The sequence below is a fragment of the Myxocyprinus asiaticus genome, chromosome 41 (assembly GCF_019703515.2).
Source record: "Myxocyprinus asiaticus isolate MX2 ecotype Aquarium Trade chromosome 41, UBuf_Myxa_2, whole genome shotgun sequence".
Lineage (NCBI taxonomy): Eukaryota > Metazoa > Chordata > Actinopteri > Cypriniformes > Catostomidae > Myxocyprinus > Myxocyprinus asiaticus.
Genome location: NC_059384.1, coordinates 21,653,729 through 21,678,583, shown reverse-complemented (window position 1 = coordinate 21,678,583; position 24,855 = coordinate 21,653,729). Strand labels below are relative to the sequence as shown.

Genomic DNA, 24,855 nt, shown 5'->3' with positions numbered 1-24,855 from the left:
TGAGGGGGCACTGAGGACAACTCTCTCTGCCTCCATCAGGTCCATGTCATGCCTTTAGCTACACCTCGGACTTTAAGCTCATTAAGGGCCATATGCATCATTAACCAGATCAGGGCATAGGTCTGGATAGTAACAGTGCTGAGTAACAGTAACAGTGAGTAACAGTACTGTCTACATGCTCACACTGAATAAACTGTGAGGATATATAAAGTAATCGCTATTGGCCCACACAAAACAGAAGTGGTTTATGTCCCTTGGTGTAACACACTAAAGTAATTAAAAAATAATTTAATAATTTAATTCAAATAGAAGATAATTCAACCCTCAGTTTTTTAGTTTTTTGTAAATGCGCATACTGTAAGGCACTTACAATGGAACCAAACAGGGTCAAGCACTTTGAGGTTTAAAAGCAGCCATGAAGTCTTCCTTTTAAAAAGTGAAATTTTTTAACTGTGCATAAGTTGCTTAAGTCATAATTTTTGTAGACTACTGTTCTAGGTGGATGAATTTCCAGTTATTCGCCACTAACGTTATGATGTAAAACATTCTTGTCTTGAATTCTTGTGCATATCTTTTGAAAGCTCCAGCTTTATAGGATTTACATACAGTAGTCATGACAGGAGTTAAAAATATTGGTATAACTTTGCACAGACAAGGTTAGTAAGCAATTTTATTAGATTCATGTTGAAATGTATGTCTAAGTGTTGTGGCTATACTTTTGAAACTTACTGCATTGCAACTTTTACTTCCTTTGTAGGTGCCTTATACTATAACAGCAATTGTTGCTCTTTTTTTTTAAATGGAGGGACGAGTTAATTTACATTATACCACAAATACCTCTGTATTTTTGTATTGTATTTAACCCGAAACATTCCTTGTACTTTTTCTTAATTTATCTCTCTCTCCTCGCCCAACAATCACACCTTGTCCATCTATTGGCACAATTTCACCTTTCCTCAATCCTGAATTTCCCATGAGGGCTTTTATTTTACCTGATAATTCATCTTCTCTTTCACTCTTCAAAATCCTTTTTGAACTCCTTATACAGAACAGGAACCAGCCCACTTTAATCACTCTCCTAAACAACGAATGGCCTCAACCACTTTTTTTGCCTTGCAGATGGAAACTGGGGTTATAGAGTGGATGGGGCAGTGTAGGTGCCAGGAAAGCAGAACAACCGCGTGTACTGTAAGTATGTCTGAGGGGGCTGCTGGGTTTCATCAGCTGTTCACTTTCTCACACCCTTTCAGACTCTCATGCAGATGATTATGAGTAGTGATTACAAAAATGATCCTTTCCACTCATTTCTGTTTTATTATCAAATTGCAGAAAAGATCAAATGTAAAGCACAAAGTACTGCTGTCATCCACCACCAAGCTTTCTAAAATGCCTTTATCCAGCCTAAAAGCAGGGTTCCCAGATTTGACGTTTCCATTTGTTTCTGATCACTAGATAAGTATTTTTTTTAAAATCATTGTATAGAGACTACACTCACAAACAGCAATTTCTAGCCAAAGAAATAGCTTAGAGCTCAACATAACTAGAACATTTTATATTCACAATACAGAGATTTATGAATTCACCATGACTAAGATTTGATTAATTTCTAAGACTTTTCCAGGTCTGGAAAGCACAATTTTAAATTCTTTGATATTTCAAGCTTTCCATGACCGTTGGAATCCTTTAAAATGTTAATTATGCAACAGTTACTTCCGGTCTTCAGTTCTGATTGGACGAACTGCGTTCAAGGAGTGCTGATATACTGTCAAACAGCACTGAGATTATGTGTTCATTTTTTATTTCTTTCCCTTATTCGTTCAGTGACCATTTGTGAATATTTACACCAGTAGGTAGCGACAATTTGACCGTCTTTTATGTTTTGAGCGAGTCATTCAATCATTGATTTGTTTAAAAACACAAGTGAATGACAGCGATTAGTTCAAAAACACTGATTTGTTTATGAACGAAACACCACTAGTTCAAAACCAGATGAGTACAGTGCATAGACCAGAGCTGTTCAAACTGGCAAATTTTACATGTACATCTACTTATTCATGTGATTACCTAATCAGCCAATCGAGTGGCAGCAGTGCAATCCATATAATAATTCAGATATGGGTCAGGAGCTTCAGTTAATGTTCACATCAACCATCAGAATGGGGGAAAAATGTGGCATGATTGTTGGTGCCAGATGGGCTGGTTTGAGTATTTCTGTAACTGCTGATCTTCTGGGATTTTCACACACAACAGTCTCTAGAGTTTACTCAGAATGGTGCCAAAAACATCCTGTGAGTAGAAGTTATGTGGACGGAAACGCCTTGTTGATGAAAGAGTTCAGCGGAGAATGGCCAGACTGGTTTGAGCTGACAGAAAGGCTAAAGTAACTCAGATAACCACTCTGTAAAATTGTAGTGAGCAGAATTGCATCTCAGAATACACAACACGTCGAACCTTGAGGCGGATACAAAAGCAGAAGACCACGTCAGGTACTTTATTAGGACCATACTGTTCCTAATAAAGTACTCAGTGAGTGAATATCAGCACTACTGATATCCAGAAATACAGCGCTCTATTGCTTAAATATAGGAGCAATATGTAACACTGACATCAAGCATTTAAAATGGGTACTGCAGTCCAAATTCAAAATATTGGAGAGAGTTGTCTCCCCCGCCCCCTCCTCCCCAGACTCGAAGCTCACGCGGGTTGCCAGGTCATGCAACAGGAACGAGCAAACTGACAATGGCAAGCGACGAGCCTTACACAGTAAGTTGATCAGCTAATGTATAAGTTTGCAATATTTTTATTGTTTGCAAATTATAAACCAGCTCATGTGGATTTTTTTATAACTCTTTCAATGTTAGCTAGATGTATTACTGACTTCCATGGCTGCAGCGCGCTGCGTTTGCACGTCAAATCTGGCAACCTGGGGTGTCGAAATACTATTGGAAAATGGCCAGTGGGCGGGATCACACAGGCCAAAACACCAACAGAAATTCCGTCCCGGAACGGACATTTCAAAGTAGAATATACTGGCTGTATCATTGTTTTTGGAGAAGCCAGTATTTCAACTTAGCATGTTTCCTAAATCTCTGATAACATATTATGATAATTTTATGCTTTAGTACATTAAATCTATAACATATTGCACCTTTAAATATACAAGCCCTTTTGTAACAGAAGCGGGCTGTAGAAACTGTTTCTTTTTTAAAAATCTTATAAATGGTATAAAAGAGAATAAAAAACAAACATCAGTCACTTTCTCCTTTTGCTTTCTGTTTCATCCATTTTATTGGTGTAAATGGTCCTCTTTTTATTTCAAACTTGTAAGCTGAATCGTGCCCAATCAATAGTTTAAGATATAGGGTGTTAGCAATACCACTAACTCCCTTGCTCCAAACCATTCCCGGTTTCCATGGCAACACTGCAAACACTGGGCTTTCTTCACAGAGAGGGGTGAAAAATGTAGTCAATTATTATTCCTTCTTTTCTTACTCTCTCACTTTCTTCTCAGCTGTTTCCTCTATTTTATTTTGCCAGCAAGAACAGAAACAACCCGAGGGACTGTTGCTGACATCTAACGTGATGTTTTCCCCAGTCAATTAACTCATCAATCATCTCCACCACTCCTACTGTGAGTGTTTGGTGAGGAATGAGTCAATGACACACCATCTGCCCCCTGACAATGACCAACAGCAGGTGTCCAATCACAGCAGAGACACCTGAGAGAAACACCGCATCAGTCTGAATCACAAACATGATTGACTACCGGCTAAATATAGAAGTGCTGCATCAGGTGCCAATATACCAAAGTGTCTTCTCATGCCTGAGAGATGACTAGGTGTGCAAGATTTCATATCTTCCCACGCCTCAAGACAAATTAAGTTCAGAGGGAAGCTGCAGACTGACATTTGGTCTTGATGTGTTTGACCATACGAAAGAAAAGGTCAAAAGTCTACATCGCTATGACTGTCTCACTTTCCAGAGCACTTTTTGTGTCTCCTGAGGGTGAAGATGTTGAGGGCAGTCAGGTCAAAGTAATCTTTTACGCCAACCATGAATGCTTTCGCTACTTTCAAATGCAGTTTTTGCTTGCAATTTTTAAGGAATAGTTCACTCAAAAGTGAATTTCTGTCATTTTCTCACCCTTGTGTCTTTCCAAACCAGTAAGCTGTATAATTTTCAATTTTAAAGAATTTTCACTTAGGTTTTTTTTTGTATAATGACAGTTCCCCTCCAAAAATCAAATAGGGGGACTCTAAGCAACAGCTGTGGATGGCAGAGCTTCATCGATTGGAAGTAAACTCATCAACCTCCATAACCAAGAAATGCTCAAATTAAGCATCAATATAAAGGATGGCGGAACGGAGCATTCAATCATTCATTCAAGTATATAAAAAATGGCATTTAAAACATTAAGGTATTATTATTAATATTGATTATATAATATTATTAAATATATTATACATTTTTTTTATTATTCAAAGTCTATTCCAACCAACCTGGCGTAATAAATGTAACATATGAGTTTTGAGAAATCTACTACAGATACAATTACAATTCCACACATACGATAAAACAGCAGAACTTCAGCAGAACCAAAATGAAGATTTTTATAAGCACATTTCAGCTCTGTATGCCTATACAATGCAAGTTAATGGGTGCCAGCTGTTTGTGGTCCAAAAGGCATATTTAGGCAGCATAAAAGTAATTCACATGACTCCAGTCAATCAATGAATGTCTTCTGAAGCAAATCGATAGGTTTGTGTAAAAAATAAATCGATAATTAAAACTTTATTAACATTTAAAAAATGCCTCCTGCTACCAGTCGACCCATCAGGGAGCTGTCGCGTGACGTAAGTGTGATGGCACGTTCACGCAAGAAGACGGAAGTGCGCACTTTGTTACAACAGAGGAACGAACGTCATGCTAGAGTTAGGTTATTTCAAGCAGTTTCCCAGCACTGGCAGGAAGTAATTATCGATTTGTTTCCTACACAAACCTATCAGTTTGCTTCAGAAGACATTAATTGATTGACTGGAGCCGTGTGGATTACTTTTATGCTGCCTAAATATGCCTTTTGGACCGTCAAACAGCCAGCAGCCTCATGGCACCTTTCGCTCTCATTGTATGGACATACAGAGTTGAAATGTGCTTATAAAAATCTTCATTTTGGTTCTGCTGAAGAAGGAATGACATACACATCTGGGATGGCTTAAAGGTGCGTAAAAAATTACCCACAGAAGAAAGAAAGTCATATGGGTTTGGTGTAACATGAACATCTATTGACACAATTACATTTTTTGGTGAACTACCCCTTTAGAATTCAAAATGTACAGCAGAATTCTTATCGTTGACCCAAATTCCAACTATGGGATCCTGTGAATTCAATACTGGGTCTGTTTAGGGCTTCGACTGAGCTAATAGAATATCTCCTTATTTAGATTTAACTTTCTTAAATTCCTCTCTGTCTCAGCCCAAAACACTTCAGAACTTTCTGTCAACTTTCCCACTTTCTAAGTTTTCCTCCCTCTTTTCCCTCCTTTGACTTGACAGCATCTTTAAATTGTTATTTTTTTAATGTGAAATCTACATAGTTTTACTGTTATTTTTGGCAGATTAATACTCCTCTGACAAATCGTCAAATTACCAGCAGTCTTTCATCCACATTAGACACAGTTCAAATGCTTTGTTTTCACTGTCGACTCCTCTTTGTGTCATCTTCAGTCATGGCAGCGCATAAAATGAAGCTGTACTATGCAATGCCATGGCATCTCATGGGGATGTTATGACCCTCGACTAGCAATTCTGATGTCTCTTGACCGCAAGATCTTTAAGAGATGTTGGACCATAAAAACAAAGCACTAAGCATGAAGCATATTTGTTGAGCTTAGGGTGAAAAGTTTTTAGTTTTTTTTCCAATGCCATGCTTTTGTAATTACTAGGGCCATTGATTTCTGGGTTATGTGTGAAATAATTAAAACTGCAAATCAGAAATGCCAAGTATATTATTGGTGCAAATCAATAATTGAAGTCAATAGGCAAAAGCACTTCCTCGCTTTTTTCTTACCAAGTGATATTTCCACTCTTTTTAATAACTCTTTTCCTCACCTAATCCTCAGATCAAGTACTGTACATTTATGTCTTTCTTAAAGCTGAAGTTTAAGTTTGGCACGACTAATGTCACCAAATGGAGTTGTAAAAATTGTGATTGTTTTCAAACAGGTTTCCTGAACACCCATCTTTCATTGGTTGAACAAACAGATAGATATGCCATTGGTTGAGCCAATGTTGTTGTTTCGGGCTAGTCAGGATGCTCAAATAATGTTTTGATAGCAATGTTTTGATAGCAGCACATAGCCACAGTTTTCACACTTTTCTGGAAAATCAACCTAAAAATGCCTTCTTTATTGTTGTCTCTGCATTTTGAGCTGTGATATTATCTCTGTAAATTAAACTGTAATACCTTGTCAAGACAGAACCCCTGCCAATCCATCTGTTGACCATAACCTCACAGATACAGCCAGGAACATGTGAGTGGTGTTTGATGACCAACTGATGACTAAACTTCACTGGCCACATCTCGTCAACCGTCTGGACTTGCAGGTATGCACTTTTCAACATCAGGAGAATCAGACTGTGGCAGCGGGGGCATGGTCAAGTGTCCGTCCGGAGAGTGAGAAAGCGGTAAGGGCGCTTGCACCTGAGCTAGATTATGTAGAAAATGTGCCAGTCCTCCGTGAAACACTAAAGAAACAGCGAGAAGCGGTGCAGCAGGGATGGACGTTTGTCCAGCACGTGTTTACACAGGAAAACAATGGCAAATTGTGCAAATTGTGCGTGAATCAATTTTGGAAGGTTTATATATTTTATAATTTTTTTATAATTTTGAACCTTACTTAAAAAAACTCAGCTGTCCCGACCCCAGTGGCTTCTAACGTGAACCGTTCCAAGAACGCTCCAAGCATGTTTTGCAGAGCTTTCCTACCGGGGCGGGGGCCCCTCTGACATTTGCGTGGTAGTTAAAACTGCTACTATATGTATATTATATATATATATATGTAACTACCTTTCCATTTACCATCAGGCAAGTATCTGTCTAAACATGCAGGTGGAAAATTACTTACACAAATTAAGACATAAAAGCAATTATAAATGTAAAAATAATAATTATGATGATGATAATAATCACTGATATATAAATCATGGTTCGAGGTGAACGTGTTTTTGTATTATTTTATGTTTTAATCACAGATGTATAGGCTGCAGAGTTGTGGTCACAATATTCTGTGGAAATAAAGCGAACTGAACTCAAAGCACCTCCTGAGCTGAGATGTCTGGGGTCATTTGCAGCACTCATAGACGATACTGTTCTTTAAAAAAAAAAAAAAAAAAAAAAGTCAGAAGACAGAAACAAAGAAAGAGTGAGAACCTTTTACATGCGCATGTTCCACGAGACTGCACGCCTCCGTACAAACAGTGTGTCATACAGGTGCATAGATGGCTTTTCTGTCATCTGTTCTTAATAATATAATAAAGGGTGTTTATTCAAGCGCGTGTTTATGTGTCTGTGTATCTATGGGCAAATTATTTGTAACATTAATTTGATAATAATAATAGCCTAATAATAGCCTAATAATAATAATACTAATTTAATGCATTAATGGGAAAACGAGCCAAATATTGTCTTGACATCGTCAAAGGCATCAGCTATTGTCAATCACTCTGACCATCGTCGATCCCCGAGATCCTTGTCTGTCGGCACAACTTTAATGTGCATTTCTCTATAAATTAACAAAATGTTCAGACAGTCTCCTTGCTGGTTTTTCCGACACATTCAGAATCATTACCGCTTTTGCGCTGTGGCTCGCTTCGTGCGTGCGCTTGTAAAATTTATATTTTCATTATTACAGTTTAGTATTTCTCTGTAATGTAGAACAGTGTTAGCAATGTTACTTAAAACATTCTTTCTCAGCCCTGGAACTCAAACCATTTTCTGATGCCCCCCAATATATATATATTTAAGTAATTAAATTAATATCATAAAGTGCGACAACTAGTCGACTAATGGCATAAACTAATGACTACAAGTCGACTATGAAAATCTTTAGTCGTGGGGCAGCCCTACTGATTTGTTTGTTATTGCTTTTTGTGGTGGTTGGCATTATCCAAGAACCATATTATAAATATTCTGCAATTTCTACCACTTGTCCTAAGAACCTTTACAAAATTATATATGGTTAAACAAATAGTTTACACAAAAATAAAATTTCTGCCATTATTTACTCACCCTCAAATTGTTCAAAACCCATGCGCTGCTATTTTTCAGTGGAGCACAAAAGCAGAATGTTTTGAAGAATCGTTATGCAGTTCTTGCCATACAATGACAATCCATGAGCACTAAAAGCACTAAAAATATATCATAAAAGTAGTCCTTATTACATTTTCGCTCTATTTAAAGAGGCCCTATTATGCTTTTAGGGATTTTACCTTTCTTTTAGTGTGTAACACAGCTCTTTGTGCATGTAAAAATTCTGCAAAGTTACAAAGCACAAAGTCCACGCAAAAGGGAATTTTTCTCTCCCACAGAAAACACTGCTCAAGAAATACACTAAACGGCTGGATTGTAGTCCAGCCATTTCCTCCACAGAGTATCTACATCACTATGTAACACATTTGCATTTACCTTTGTAAAAAGATTGTTTGTCATTCTTACTATCATGAATAGTGATCAAGTGTGGAGATGGATTTATTTTTACGAACGGTCATTTTACCTATGTTACCATAGTTACAGTAGTGTTTACAGCTGCTCAGGAAGATTCTGGAGCTGAAACTCGGTTATGGTAAGGGGTGTTACATTTCCGACACACGCCCTACGCGGTTGACCAATCACAACAGACTAGGCCAGCTGACCAATCAGGGCAGACTGGGCTTTTCGGAAAGGGGGGCTTTAAAGAGACAGGAGGTAAATCAGAGCATTTCGGCCAGAGTATGAAGTGCGGGGAAAAGAAATGTACAGTATGAGAAAAATAATGTGTTTTTTGAACATTAAAGCATGTAAACCTATTCTAGTAGACCCCCAAAATAAAATTATGAACCTGTAAATTAGCATAATATGGGTTCTTTAACATCTTCTTAAGTCATAAGATATAGCTTTTTGTGAGGAACAGACAGAAATTTCAGTTGTTATTGACTAACAATAATAATAAACTCTCCCCTGAAGCTCATGTCTAGTTCATTTTTGCATCCAAAATTAAAAAGTGACGTGTCATATTCGGTTACTTCACACGCTAATACCATTGTTGTTTTTGTGTCAAAGACATAAATGTGCCTGGTTTATATCATTTTTGGAGCTTGACATATGTGGTCACTATGAACTGCTGTTGTATGCCAGAGCTAAGTAATGACACTTCAAAAATGTCTACTTTTGTGCAATGTTGAAACACTTTACATGAGGTGAGTACAATGACAGAATTTTCATTATTGGGTGAACTATTCCTTTACAATATGTAAGAGTTTTGCTTCAATATTTAATTTATTCATTAGGGCCAAAGGTTTTATGGCTATAATCAAATCAAATGGATATGTGAGCACTACATAAATTGGATTACAGGATTACTGCATATCCATAATTTATGTTTAATGTTTGTAAATGCATTTATCCAAAGAATTAAAAAACATTATGAAGAGCATTGTGAAATCTAAGCTTTTCTGAACACATATCAAACAAAGGACAAAGTGCCCTGGAACATCCCCTTCAATCGAGATGCTCACCAACCAATACAAAGGCAGAGGAACCAACGTTACACATAATCCAAAGATTTCTTATCTGATTATGAATGCGGGGTAAAGAGGATTTAGGACATGGCACCTAAATGTTAGCCTATGCTGATTAGATCTTTGAGGAAAGTATTATGCAACTAGACTACAGCAGTTTAGAAGGTGGTGCCTTTGCTCTACAAATGAGAGTTGGACCCGAGAGATCCACTAAATTAAAGAAAGCATGGCGCTGAAAGTCAGTTTAGTGTCACAAAAAAGCCCTTTGAACAACTGGTGGTGATCTCATGTGTATTTGCAGGTGAGCACATACATTTGGATGGACACTGAAATGTACAATGTTATTGTATTGAAAGCATCTAAAATGTAAAACCTTTTACATTCGTGCATATCACTTTAGAGATGTAAAAATTTATAATTTTCTTTATTTATCACACATTATACATTTGCACATATACAGTGAAATTCTTCTTTTTCACATATCCCAGCTAGGCTGGGGTCAGAGTGCAGAATCAGCCATGATACAGCACCCCTGGAGCAGATAGGGTCAAGGGCCTTGCTCAAGGGCCCAACAGTGGCATCTTGGCAGTGCTGGGGCTTGAACCCCTGACTTTCTGATCAGTAACCCAGAGCCATAACTGCTGAGCTACCACTGCCCCTCTGAATCCTCTGAAGACTGGTCGGAAACGAATAGAGGTGGGTAGTAACGCACTACATTTACTCCGTTACACTTACACTTTTATTATACAAAATATACTTTTAGAGTAGGTTTAAAAGGGGGTACTTTTTACTCACTTTTTTCTAATGAAAAAAATTTACTTTTACATTATTACAATGGGCGGCGTTCCTGTCGTTACTTTACTGGGTTTCATTTTAATTAATGCTTAATTTACTGAGATGAATGGGAATTTTATGACAGCAGAAGTTCACACAGCTGCGCATGCTGTCACAGACTGTTACTCAAGTCGAATCCATCACTGTCTGCTGCAGCATCATGCTCTTCAAAGTGAAACACATTCTTCGCTCCGCACAGTGAAAAAATAATAGTTTCTTCATGCAATGCCTTCATTTAACACCTAGACATGCGGATATTTCACGATTAAAATCTCAGCTTCAACTTAAGGCACCACGTCAAGGTAAGTTTTGACTCTAATGCTAACGTGGGCTTTTCTGTATAATGTGATGGTCATTTTCAGGGTGATTCTGTAACTGGGCTCTTATGACATCAGTTTTTAAGTGTACATTTTAAAATCAGTGCAGCAATATGTCAGTGCGCTTTGTCCCACGTCCCGCATGTCATGAGTAGTATTTACATGCGTGAGAGATGTGCGGGCGCAAGGTGATCGTATGGTGAAGAGAGTGGCTGTGTCCGAAATCGTTCATTTATTCACTATTTCCTATATAGTGAATGGCAGTAAGGGCACTACATCTCAGCACTGAGTGAACGAAATGAGTGAGTGAATTCGGATGCTGACGTATACACCGAGTGTCGGAGCTCTGGGGCTGTCGCAGAAACAATGTCACATATGAACTTTTAAAATACTTGGGCCTTGTTATTCTTATTAAATAATATATTAATACAATAAATCTTCATTTTGTTTGTCATTTTTAATATATATGTTAATATAAAGAGTAAACACATTTAGCGCCCTCATCTGACCATAAACAGCACCAAAGTTATCATAACCTACATGTTATAACAGAATATTTAAATCATCCACAGAATTATCACTTGCACTGTGTGCAGTCTCTTGAGTTAAAATAACATCACCTCAGTGAATTATTTAGTAAATAAAGAATTCTTCAGCTTAATGGCAAAATTCAGTATAAATATAAATAAAGAGTACATTTTAAAATGTATCTGTATGTTTTGCCTCTCTATATGTTATTATGTTATTTTAATCAAGTAATGATTTGTCAAAAAGTAATTTAATACATTCAGCATGAAATAAAACATTGCAGGAGTGAAGGAAGCAGTAAACTCCCAGCTTGTACGTTTTCCCCGCGTTGGATTATGGGCAATTAACCGTCGTTGAGTGTACATCAAATGTACACTCGAAATTAGAGTGCTTTGTGAGTAAGAATGAGTGAACAAAAATAGGGAACGAGTGGCTCACTCAGAATTCAGACATTCCTACAAAATGGGGTTTTTCACACAGGGTTGGTGCCCTACGCAGGCTGCGTACTGAGCCTTCAGAGAGCGGAGGTACTTCTGTACAGAACTAATGATCTAAATTCTTTCGACACTGAAAACTGTGACCACACTGAAATAAGAATCCACACAGGACTTTAAAAGCTATGAAATAGCAAAAGTAGGCATTAATAATTGGTTTATATTTCAGCATTATATATAATGTCTCTGTGGGACATTTTCACGTTTTCACCGTAATAAAAAACACAAGAAGAAGAATGTGAAAGTGATCTGTTTCTCTGTTTCTCATCCACACATTCTCATATCACATCGCTTCTGAAGATATTGATTTAACCACTGGAGTCTTATGGATTACATTTATGCTGACTTATTTATTTTTTAGCTTTAAAATGTTGGCACCCATTCACTTGCATTGTTTGGACCAAAAGAGCTGAGAAATTCTTCTAAAAAACTTCATTTGTGTTCAGCAGATGAAAGAAAGTCATATACATCTGTGATGGCATGAGGGTGAGTAAATGATGAAAGAATTTTCATTTTTGGGTGAAATATCCCTTTAAGATTTCAGATCTGGATGAATTTGTCAATAAGAAGAGAGGTTTGGAAACCTTTCTAGTAATTTGGTGATTCACATTCTTCTCTGCATATTGCCCCCTACTGGGCAGGGAGAACAATGTCTAGCAAAAAAAATGAAAATATTGATCTGTTTCTCACCCACACCTATCATATCACTTCTGAAGACATGGATTTAACTACTGGAGTCTTATGGATTACTTTTAAGCTGGCTTTATGTACTTTTTGGAGCATCAAAATTTCAGAACCCATTCACTTGCATTGTATGGACCTACAGAGCTGAAATATTCTTCTAAAAAATTTGTGTTCTGCTGAAGAAAGAAAGACTCATCTGGGATGGCATGAGGGTGAGTAAATGATGAGATAATTTTCATTTTTGGATGAACTATTCCTTTAAAATGATAGCTCAGCCATAATTTAATATTCTGTCATCATTTCCCAACCCTCATGTTGTTCCAAACCTGTGTGACCTATATTCTGTGGAACACAAAATATGTTAAACAAAATGTTAGAGACTGACAGTCTCGATCACCATTCACTTTTAAAAAATATGGAGGGAAAAAAACACATTCACTGAAAGTAAATTGTGACTGTCTAATATCTCCTTATTGTGTTGCATGGAAGAAAGAAAATCTTACGGGGTTGGAACAACATGATGGTGAATGATGACTGAATTTCCATTATTAATAATAATAATAATAATAATAATAATAATAATTCTGTAATGCATGTTAAATGTGTATTATGTAATGGAATATAGGGGCGTTAACGTACATTATGTAATTTATGTAAGTAACGAGTTACTCACTACTTGAGTACTCTTTTAATTGGATACTTTCTAACACTTACTCAAGTAATTATTTATGTTAGTACTTTACTTGAGTAATTTTTTTTTTTAAAGTAATTGTACTTTTACTTGAGTACAGTTTTTGGCTACTCCACCCACCTCTGGAACTGAAATTTAATATCTAACACAATTCTATAATGGGACACGAATTAAACATAATGTAACATGATCTTTGTCATTACATAAAATGAATGACTTTGACAAAACACAATAACTACAATCAAACTTCAGCAATCAAAGCTCCTACAACAGCAGGAAAAGGTGGTAGAAAAAATCCATGTACTGAAAAAGTTTAACTTTTGTTAGAAAAAACAAAAATTCACACAGGAATGAAAGGTGAGTATTAAACATTGTATCCAACAGCTGTTTGTTTCCACCTGTGACAACACTGAAGAACCATGTCGACTTCTGAATGAAGCTCTCTTGAGGTTCATACACAGTAAACAACCACAACTCTAAGATGTGTACATGCAGCACCTGATCTAATTTCATTCATGTGAGACAACTGCTGAAACTTTCAATAAATCAAATATAGTGACCCAACCAAGTATTGTGTGAGCTTCATTCAGGACCTCAGTCTTCATTTCTATTTATTTAAAAACATCACGAAATGGTTTGACAAATGCAATTTTCTTTCTTTTATTCCTTTAGTTCCTTATGTTTACATCAAAACACAGAAAAAAAACAAAACAAAAAGCATTAGGCTGGTATTCAGAGAGTTTGTACTTGGGCACATGCTCTTTCTAAGGAGAACTTTATTAGACAAAAATTTGTATATGCCCCTGCAAACAGGATAAGACATCAATATTTGAGGTCCATTTTCCCAGAAGAAAAATATGGCAAATTTGACATGTGTATACGTGCTAAAGTTTGCTTTGTCAAGAAGTACACACTAGCATAAGCTAGCATCAAAGCTAACAGACACACAGTACGTTTACATGCACTTTAAAAGTAGGATTTTTGTGATGTCAGACTAACAGAGCTAGATAATGCGATTGTAGCTCGGCTTCATCTAGCATGTATACATGTTAATCGGACCACAATTGGCCTCGGAGTTGTGTGCATGGTTTGACAGACAGAGGTGATACTCGACATGTAATGAACACTTCCTCAGCTGATGTCCCTTCTTCAAATATTATATTACACATTATGTCATGAACAGTATACTTGGATAGACAGATGAAGACTGTTGCTCGAGTATGCAAAAACCTCCTGTAGCTCAATTATACCTTTGCATGTAAACATACTAACAGACCACACAACTCCAAGTATGATTTAATGATGTCTTTAAAGGCAGTTTGGTGCATTTGAAATAAAATTACTTGGCAGAGAATGCCTCAAAAGACAAGTTAAATTAAGTGGTAATTGAAATGATTCAGTGACACATTAGCAAAGAACACCTTAAGCTATGCATCTGGTAAGGATGTGAGTACCAACTCTTAGCATACTGTATTTACTTTTGTAAAAACAACTATTTAACTTTGATAAAAAAAAAGAAAAAAAAAAAAAAAAAGAAGACTTGCTCATACCTTGTGCTTTAGTTCCTGAAGGAAAATTTTGCAGATGTGCACAAGCACACTGTTAAACACGTTGATGCATGACCTCATGTACTGTAACTCCACGCAAGCAATCTACCATATGTGTACCAACGTGTCGATATTTCAGTTACCTCAACTTTGATTTATTGATGTAGCCTCGCATTATCTTAATTCTGTTTTATTTAATCTACAAATGAGAGAGTCATTACGAATATTTACTGTTTTCATTTGGATCAATGCATCTTTTGTATTTACCTGTCCTTCTCAGTTTGTCCTGTGAAGGACTTCCTATAGCTTTTGTCCTTTGGTACAATCCCCTTAGCGAATAAAAGCATTGTACCCTCACCTTAGGCTAGCTACTGTTGTATTAGCAGGCTGCCTATTTATAGGTGTATAGAGCCATGGAGCAACTCTCTTAAATGAATTTCTCTCCTCTGTGATTGTTACCTCTGTAAGTCAGTTAGAGGTCTACAACCCGACCTTGGGTACGGGTATGCAGACCTCTAAAGTCAGTAGCACAACACAACATCCAGATGTGTGTGCAGACAGGTTTGGCAATACTTGTGTGAGGCCATTTTTTGAAAATGTCCTTACTAATATTGTGAAACATGTCGAAAACCAACTTTTGAGGACATTTTCAATGGTCCTCACTATTTGAAATGCCATGCACAAGATTTGTGTGAGGGTTAGGTTTAGGGGTAGGGTTTGGGTTGGTGGTATAGCAAATATCATCACTTCTGTATACAAACCATTGCATCTATGATATGTTCTATGAATAGTGAACATATACATTAGGGCTGGGTTTGAATATATACAGATTCCCCCTTTAGTTTCGATTCCATTTCACAAGCACTCAATTCGATTTGTTTCCAATGTGATTCTATTCCAGTTAACTTAGGTATTCAGTTATGTACATTTCACTTACATATGAAAGAAATACAATTTACAAGTATTTACATTGATATGTAGAACAAGTGCTAAAATGGAACTGTCTCTTCAAGAATGGGCAGTTCAGGAGCGTCTCATTAATGAGTGGAGTCCAATGGCTTCTTTACCCCATCCGTGCTATGTGCGATTAAAATGTAATGTTTCCATTTTTTGTTGTTGTTATTGATCAACAACTGACTGTAAAGAACAGAAAGGATATTAAAAGAGAAATTATTCAATGATAAATGGATTGCGTAGATCATGTCTTTGGACACACATTACACTGAATAAGGCAAACCAAACTTTTACTCTCAACATGCAGTGAAAGGATCTTGGTGCTAAATTTCTCAGCCAATTTACAACTCAATTACTGGCGAGTTAAATCTGAAAATTTACCAGCAAGTGGCTAATCATAGACACTGTCAGTCACATAATGCAAAATTTTGTTGCAGTGATTTACTCAAATTGTAGAGGGTTGAGCATAGAGTAAAAGATAGATCATGGGATTTTAAGAAACAATATCGGGATCATTCAAATGAAGATTGCGATTAATTGGAAAATCAATATTTTTACCCATCCCTACCCTATAGTTGAATGATCTTGTGGGAAATCAGTGAGATCTGGCAAATATATATATATATATATATATATATATATATATATATATATATATATATATATTTTGTATATATATATTTGCCAGCTAAAATCGGTCTGCTTTCAGAATTTCTGAACCCCCAGTGGCCAAAGCTGGAACTACAATTTAACACATGCGAACCATCACGCAACGCACTGCTCAAGACATGTGCAAAGAAATGAAAAATCTATGTAGTAATTACATTAATATACTCCTAACTCAAACCCTAAACTTAACCCTAACCTACTGAGACCAAAACTGCATTCTTTCACTTACTTCTTTGCAAATGTATACTATGTAGTGTATTATCTAATGTAGATGTGAACTTATAGGCACAGCGTGGCTGATTTTCAGGGTACAAACATCTGCCACATGGTGCGGCTTGTTGGGAATTTAGCACATCAGTACCGAATTTGGGTGCCAAAAAAAAAACAACAACAAAAAAAAAACATTTACTAACACATCTTCGAGATCATGTTGAATGTTGTGAACTCAACATGTTTGTGTGTTTGTGTGAATGTGAATATGTTCCTGTGTAAGAACTGACCATTACATTTATTATTCATGATGAATGTTAGATAAGTGATTCATTCTGGGGCATCACTTAGATTACCACAGTTCTCTCTCCCTGTTTCTCTCTCTCTAAACCAGTCCATCATTTTCTTAAAATACACGCTGTAGTGTACTCATGCAATGCTACCTTTAGTGGAACCCCAAAACAATGTGTCAATCATGTCATCCCTTTCCATTTTTAACCCGTGTTCCCTGCAATGGACGTGTGGTGAATGAATGCTCAATGTTGTAATGTTTGGACACATTAGTGGAGATTCCTCTGAGGAGATGTAATGAGATCTCTGTATGCATGCTTGGAACACTGTCGCAGTGGTGGGAGAGTGATTTGAGCATGTAATGGCCCTTTACTGGCCAGGGAAAGACTAATAAAGTTTGCATGTCTATTCCTCTTCTTTTTTTGTGTCTTTCTCTCTCTGTAAATGTTCTGTAGCTTACAACTGAAGTGTGTAATATTTTTTATGTTAAAATATTTAAATACAAAATATTTCTCTGAAAATGCACACCTTTAGATTAAAAAGTCTGATGGATGTTGTTTACTGAAGCCTTGTCAAGACATTTAAACTGGAGCTTACACGACTAAACAGGTATGTGCCACGTTATTACATTCTAAATTAGGATGACCATATTGTGGTTGTCCAAAAAGAGGATATTATGGACCGGGGTTTGTGTCTGTGTTGGGTGGGTTAGAGTTGGGGGTTGTAACTTTAATACATTTAAAAAATGGAATAGAATTTAAGAATAAAATACAATACAATTAAACAATACAATGCAATGCAATACAATACAATACAATACAATAAAAATAAAAATTCAATTCACACTTTTTAGTCCATCTGCTGTGCCCAGGTGTAGTTCATACAGTTTTTATGACAAACTCTCTACTTTGGCTTAGGTTTTGCGCTAGCCACATACTAAATAGAATGTGAATTGAGATGCAAGGCTTGTTTCTCCTCTCACATGGCTTGGCCTGTGTTCTTGTTCATTGTATTTTCTGACTTTTTTTTCCATTGACATGTAAGTGCCAGCTTTACAGATCACATACACAGGTTTCACTACAAATATCTAATGGACTGAGTTATACAATTTCCATCATGGTCTATATTTATCCATCATTTATTTTAATTTCCATGATACGTAGTACATTTGCTATTGTCTCGATATAGTCAACATATTCAGTTATTAAAAAAAAAAAAATGACAATGCAGAACAAGCATGAGTCTGATGAAACAGATGTTCTATTTAATAATTAGCAGAGTTGGGGAATGTACTTTTACATACAGTATGTGTACTTATATTTTTACATAATTGATTTTTCCAGCTGAGAGCAGCAGAGCCCTCTCTCTACATACAGTACACACATGCGAGCAAGAGAAAGAACGAGAGAGATGACTTGTAAAAATGGATGAAAACTGATGCGTAGTATCAAATAGTCCTAACTCTAGAGAGCATGTCAATATGAAGACAAAGCCAAAAACCCATGACATTTAAGGCAATTTTGAAATCCAGGCCAGATGCTTTTTTCAGGTCTGAAAAAGAGGACATAGGTCACCCTAAATTACAATCTACTCCTGTTTTGATTTTGCATGCTTGATGTGTACTCCTGACAAAATTTAAGAAAATACTCTCGCTGTAACATTTCTGTCATAAAGTGGTCAAAAATTGAAACTTAAGTCTTTGTAATGTTTATAGTTTTTAAGATTAAATTAAAATTTTTATTGGTTACAGTGTTCAGTGAATGCAAACAAAAACAATTGCGGAGCATTCTGCAATATTTGTGACTAAACACATTATTATGCAGCCTGACACAGCAACATTGGCTACATTAATGATATAACTTTGGGGCAGGACATTCTGTTTTTAAAACCAATCATGGACGGCAAAAATGTTCAGGGAAACCTGCTTGAAAACAATAATTATTTGTGCAAATTCCATTTGGTGACTCTAGTGGTGCACAATTTATATATACCCTTCAACTTTAAATTGGTTGCTCAGCAGCAGAATGCACATATTTTGATTTTAGGGCTTTCCTGTGAATTTAAAGAGGCATTCCCCCATTCAAACTGCATGAAGCATCTTTGCAGAAGATTTATGCATACATACATACAAACATTACAATTTGAGCATGTTATTGCTTCTTTTTGTTCCTTTATATGCAATTTGCAAAAACTTGTACACTGACAATCACAAATGACTCTCCCCTCACTTGCCTGTGAGGTAAATCAAGATATTACCACAGTGTTCACAGACCACAGTGAGTGGCTCAGTTCTTATAATCTACACACCCAATGCAGGAAACAAGCAATGCATTCTGTTCTACAACAATTTTCCTGCTCTTTCCACCACGATTCTGTGTCATAAATTAAAAGGGTGGAGGCAAGCTGAAACTGAATAACACATTACTCCCATATAGGTCGAGAAAATGTCCAACAAAACATATGAGACTGCATTTGTGGTACAAAATATATAACTAACAATATATAACACTAACATTCACTGCAGGATATCTAACAATATTTCTTCCTTACGTTTCACATGGCCTTTTACTTCTGTCATACTTTAAAGGAATAGTCCATTTAAAAATTATAATTCTACCATTATTACTCACTCTCGTGTTGTTACAAACTAGTGGTCGACTAATATATCGCCTGGGCCGATAAATCGACCGATATAAATTTTCCTGTTTGGCCGATTTTTTTTTTCTTGAGGGCGCCGAAAATGTGAAGCAACTGAGACATGTAAACAACCAGTCACGGTTCATTTTGTTGTTACGTGCCATCGTGTTACTACAATAATAGACCGGTATGCAACACAGTGTCATTTAAACGGTCCGCATATCAGAGCCGTGACAGACGTGTTTGAGCTCATAATGTTTAAGTGCTTGCCTGTTTCATTCTCCCTCTCTCTCCTCAACAGTTCCCTTTAACTTTTAACTGTCTTGTCTAACGATAAAAAGGCAAATATCAATAAAACTAATATCATATATACTGCCTGATACTGTCTGATTAAACAGATGTTATTCACGAACCTCAGGAAAATGTACCTCAGATTATGCAAAAAATGCAATTTTATTGCTTTTATAGCTAATGCGCATGCGTGTTCTCGAGTTGATTGACAGGCGATGTCTGTATCTAAAAGGTGATTGGCTCTTTTACCTGTAAGGTGGGACTTCCTATCTACATCCGTTGACTGCAGTTGGGCATTCTAATTTCTCCCATTCATTTTAATAGAAGTGGCCCATCTTTGCTAAATAGTCTCTGGTGCAACTTCAATGTAAAAGTGCTTCACGTGTGCTATAAGTAAATGTCTTATTCACTATGCACTGTATGTACAATTGGTTTGATTCTATATTTTTTGAGTAAATGCGATTGTTAATGTGGACATGCCATCCATGGTTGCTAGACTACTGTGTGCACTGTTATTTCCTTCTTCCTAATATATTAACAATTTCTTCATGTGCAAACAAATTACTAAAATTTGATGACTAAACAGAAATCAGAAGAAACTGCTATCTACCATTTAAAATACAATATAATATTTTTAGATTCTTTTTTAAAGTTTTGTGTGAAATTGAGTAAATATAGTGCTAAATAAGAGTTTATTATTATTATAATAATTTTTTAGCAATTTTATGTTTATATTATTTACTATATTAAATTGTGTTACATATCAGCATTGTATCGGCCTATCGGCCACCATGCTTTCTGGATATCGACATCAGCCATTAAAAAACCCATATCGGTCGACCACTATTAAAAACCCTCATGATTTACATTCTTCCACAGAATGCAAAAGGAGATGTTAGGCAGAATGTTAGGGTTTAATAGCCTTAGTCAATATTCAATTTTTATATATATATATATTTTTTTCCATAGACTGAAAGTGAATGATAACTGAGTCATTCTGCCTAATGTCTCCTTTTATGTTCCACGGTAGAAAGTGAGTCACATGATTTTGGAACAACATGATTAAATTATTACAGAATTTTCATTTTTGTGTGAACTATTCCTTTAAGAGGATGTTATTATTATGCAACTACATACACAACATACACTGCAGTTCACTGGCTTATGTATTTTTTCCTTACGTTTCACATGGCCTTGTGCTTTTGTCATACTTTGAGAGGATGTTTTTTTATGATACACTATATCAGACATGAAATATAATCCTTCCATGCACTGAGCTCTATCCTGGATGCTCCTCGTAAATTATCAGTGATTGAATTTCATCAGCGTTCCCTCAAGCCAATTGATGACTTGGAGCACACTGTAAACACTTAGATACAGGCACATTGAAGCTACACAGGACATAAAAAACAGTGGTTCTCCATGCATTGTGCGGAAATACAATGAATGGTAAAATTAATGTAGTAGGATAGATGTAGTATTGTTTGAGAATAAAAATTTCAAAAGAACGTGATCTTTATGACATATACACAACAATAAAAACATGACGAACACAAAATGAAAAAGCAAAAATTAAGTAAGCAATGAATATCTGTCACCTTTGAACAGCAACTATGGAAATCATCCTCATGATGTTTAGACAGAGTATATTCAAGTTTTAACATGGCAACTCAGTGAGTAATGCTGCCCTTGCACATTGTTTTCAACAACAAACTGCCAACCACTGCCAACTGTGATCAATAACAAGGCCTTCATAAACCTTTCCAGCTGCTCCCAAATATAGGATCACAACTTTTTATTGTCTTCAACAGCTCTATTACATTTTTACATCAACACTGATCATGCTGTACTCAATCTCTTTCCCTGTTATTAAACTTAACCTAACACCCGATTTGCCAAACAACATAAATTATTGCACATCCTATTTTCTTGTAGGCATAAATATATTCAATTAAGATGTGTCCGTCACCACTTTTTCCCAAAACACTTGCGGTGGAGCAACAACATCCAGACACAAACTGAGATAATACAGTGTACTGAGAAAAAAAGGCAACACACTAAATTTTAACTGCACTTTTACATCTAGATAAGGGGATTTCGACCTCTACAGACCCATGGACTCTAAGCCAACTAAGGAGCCTCAAATATTTAAACACTAGAATTTCTCGGAAACCTTACTTTCATTAATAACTTGAAAAAACATTATTACCTTTTTAATACTTAACAGATCATTAAGTTTTGAAATATATAGATATTTTTATATTTTTAAAGACAATCTGTCTAAAGGCCCCTAAAGGCAGGATCGGGCCTATAGATCCCTGGTTGAAATCCCTGGATTTAGATGAAAATGGTTTTTGGAGAACTGTCAAATACCCCTGGATGCACAGACTGTCACATTGTGTACAACGACACTTTACCTTAGCAGCGACCGAAGAACCTGGTTTCTCCAAGAGGTCCCAAAGTTTCTTCCTCTTGTCTGGGCAGCAGGTGTTATCAAATTCCCCCTCGCCCTCCCTCTCTTTCAGAGTCTCTGCCTCTCTCCTCAACTCCTCGTTCATCTGCTCTTTCTTTTGGTGGTAGCGTGCCTGGCAGCACGACTCCAGGTAGATCTCATCAATGCCCCAGTAATCAAGCTCTTGCCCAAAAGACAGAGCGCACATTTCCTCCATCATATGCAGTTTTCCAGTTCTATAAAAATTCAAGATGGACGTGAATGCGCTCGGGTGTCGGTCGAAGAAGTATTCGTTCTCATTTAGGCAGTAGTCATCACAAACCTCCATTAGGGACTCATGGGTGTTACAGTCTCTGAGTTTGCCTAATCTGGTTCGGGGTAACCGGTCCAAGGTCCGCCATAGGACCTCATGGTTGAGGCCCCCGACATTGATGCGGACCCTCCGGGAACAGGCTTTGGTCCGGATAATCTCGATAGGCTCAGGTGGAAGCGAAGTCGTGGATCTGCCCCCTGGTTTCAGAACCCCCGGACCAGCCATCTCTGCCATTGTGTGCAGGGAAATAGGCAGCACTTGCCAGGAAGAGGTAAAAAGAAATTAACCAGACCGGAAAGGAATTGGGAAAAGGACGATTATGTTGGGTCCTCCTTAGACGAGTCCCTCCATGACTAGAAAAATAAAGACAACAGAAAGAGAACACTGGAATATTTTTTTCAAATGCTTTGATAAGATACTGTAAGAATAAATGTCACTGTCAACATCATAGACACCTGTTGTTTCAACCAAAACTTTATTTCCCTCCACTGACATCAATTAAGGATCCCTGTTTGTCAGATTGGAAGGTTTTGCGTAGTATATTTGGAAGCACAGTTAAATGGCACCATTAAATCTGATTTACATCACTACATCACCAACCATGTCCTTTACAGTACATACTGTACAAACAAATCAAGAACAAACTTTGGTTTCTGTATACTTCACCACAGTATAATCTTTGTGTATGATGGCACATCTTGTTTAAACCAAAGAGAATTAGTAATTAACACAAGCAATAACTCACTGCCACATTCAATATTTATCATTGTCCTCCTATCTTTTCAAGGGTACATTCATGAGTCTAATGTAAGCTGATATGTGAGCAGATATAAGGGATGTAATTCTATAGAACATGCAGTTATCCATTTCTTTCTTTCTAAAACAAAAAGTATAGAATAACAGCAAAACTATTATTTTATTCCAAACTTATAATATTCAGAAGCTTTAATTTGTACTTATCGAGATCTTTACACTGTTTCATTTATTTTAATTGCATTATTATGCAATTAAAATATATGAACTAGTGTAAGGATCTTGATTAACACATTTGTACAGTACAAGCTTAATGCAACAGTTCAGACACCCAACCGAACAAACAGTATTTGTCTCTCTCATTATTTGCAGTATAATTCCATTTCCATATTTCCTATAAGAAGTTGAAATTCAAATGCCATAATGTAATATCCACGAATATATTTCCCCAAATGATGTACGTTTACAACTTCTTGTCGTTTCCAGTGCGTCTCTATCACTGCATTCCTCATAATAAAGAGCTGTCAAACGCATCATCCCCCTGACCCCCCGGGAATTGCACTAGTGTAAAAAGATGAATGTGAAAAACCAAAACAAAGCTTCAATTCATCTCAGCGCTTCCACTCATACAAGTGACGTGCATCACGACTTGTCATAACAATGTTTTACACATGTTTTAAACCAACAAGCTATATTTTACAACAAGCTATATTTCTTACCTTTCTGAAATAAACCACCTTTTGCATATACAAACCGCTCTGTGCGCAAACGCGAGAAAGGACGGCTGCGAGTTTCCCTTTTCGCCCGGCGTTCAAGATCCCCAGCTCTCTACGGAGGCATCAGTTAGAGCTGGACATGTGTTCCACATTTTGTAATACATGAAAAAGGTGAGGAGATCTCACAGTAGACCGGGAAATATCTGCAACTAAAAGAGCTCCGGGTGTCTCATTTCGAGCGCTGCCTCCATCGATGGCTTGATATGGTGAGACGGGATGTCTGCAGATGTCGGACGCGTAAATTCAGAGGGAGCGCGCGTTGTGTATGGAGCGGACTGCAGAGTTACACTGTGCACGCCTGTGTGTTAGTGTGTGTGGATAGAGTAGATAGTCTGAAGCGCGAGCTGCATCACAGCCTAGAGGTGAAACCTAATTGGATTGTTCTGTACATCAGCAAGGAGAGCAGCAGATCAACTTCAGTAAGAACTCTCTCTCTCTCTTTAAAAAAATAAAATAAAATCTCTCTCACAGTTCAGTGGACCTGCACCATTATGCCAAATTTAGGCTTAAAAGCACCTGTGATATTCTTTAATAGTAGTTTGTGAGTCTTTACAAGGCACGGAAAGAAAACAAATTGATAGGGTACAAAATACTTCAGTTTTAGACAAAATACTTCAGTTTTGTTTAAGGTGATTAAATA

At 36.8% G+C, this 24,855-nt stretch overlaps 1 protein-coding gene across 1 annotated transcript in view; it reads right to left on the bottom strand.

Annotated features, from left to right (window-relative positions):
- Positions 1-24,413, bottom strand: part of LOC127432075 (potassium voltage-gated channel subfamily B member 2-like) — a 149,684-nt gene extending 125,271 nt beyond the window's left edge. Inside the window, exons 1-2 of the mRNA XM_051682868.1 lie at positions 24,159-24,413; positions 22,339-23,039 (exon numbers count right to left, since the gene is read on the bottom strand). Coding sequence (XP_051538828.1) covers positions 22,339-22,920 — 582 coding nt within the window. The 5' untranslated portion in view covers positions 22,921-23,039; positions 24,159-24,413. The remainder of the gene's footprint in view (positions 1-22,338; positions 23,040-24,158) is intronic.
- Between the last annotated feature and the right edge of the window lie 442 nt (positions 24,414-24,855).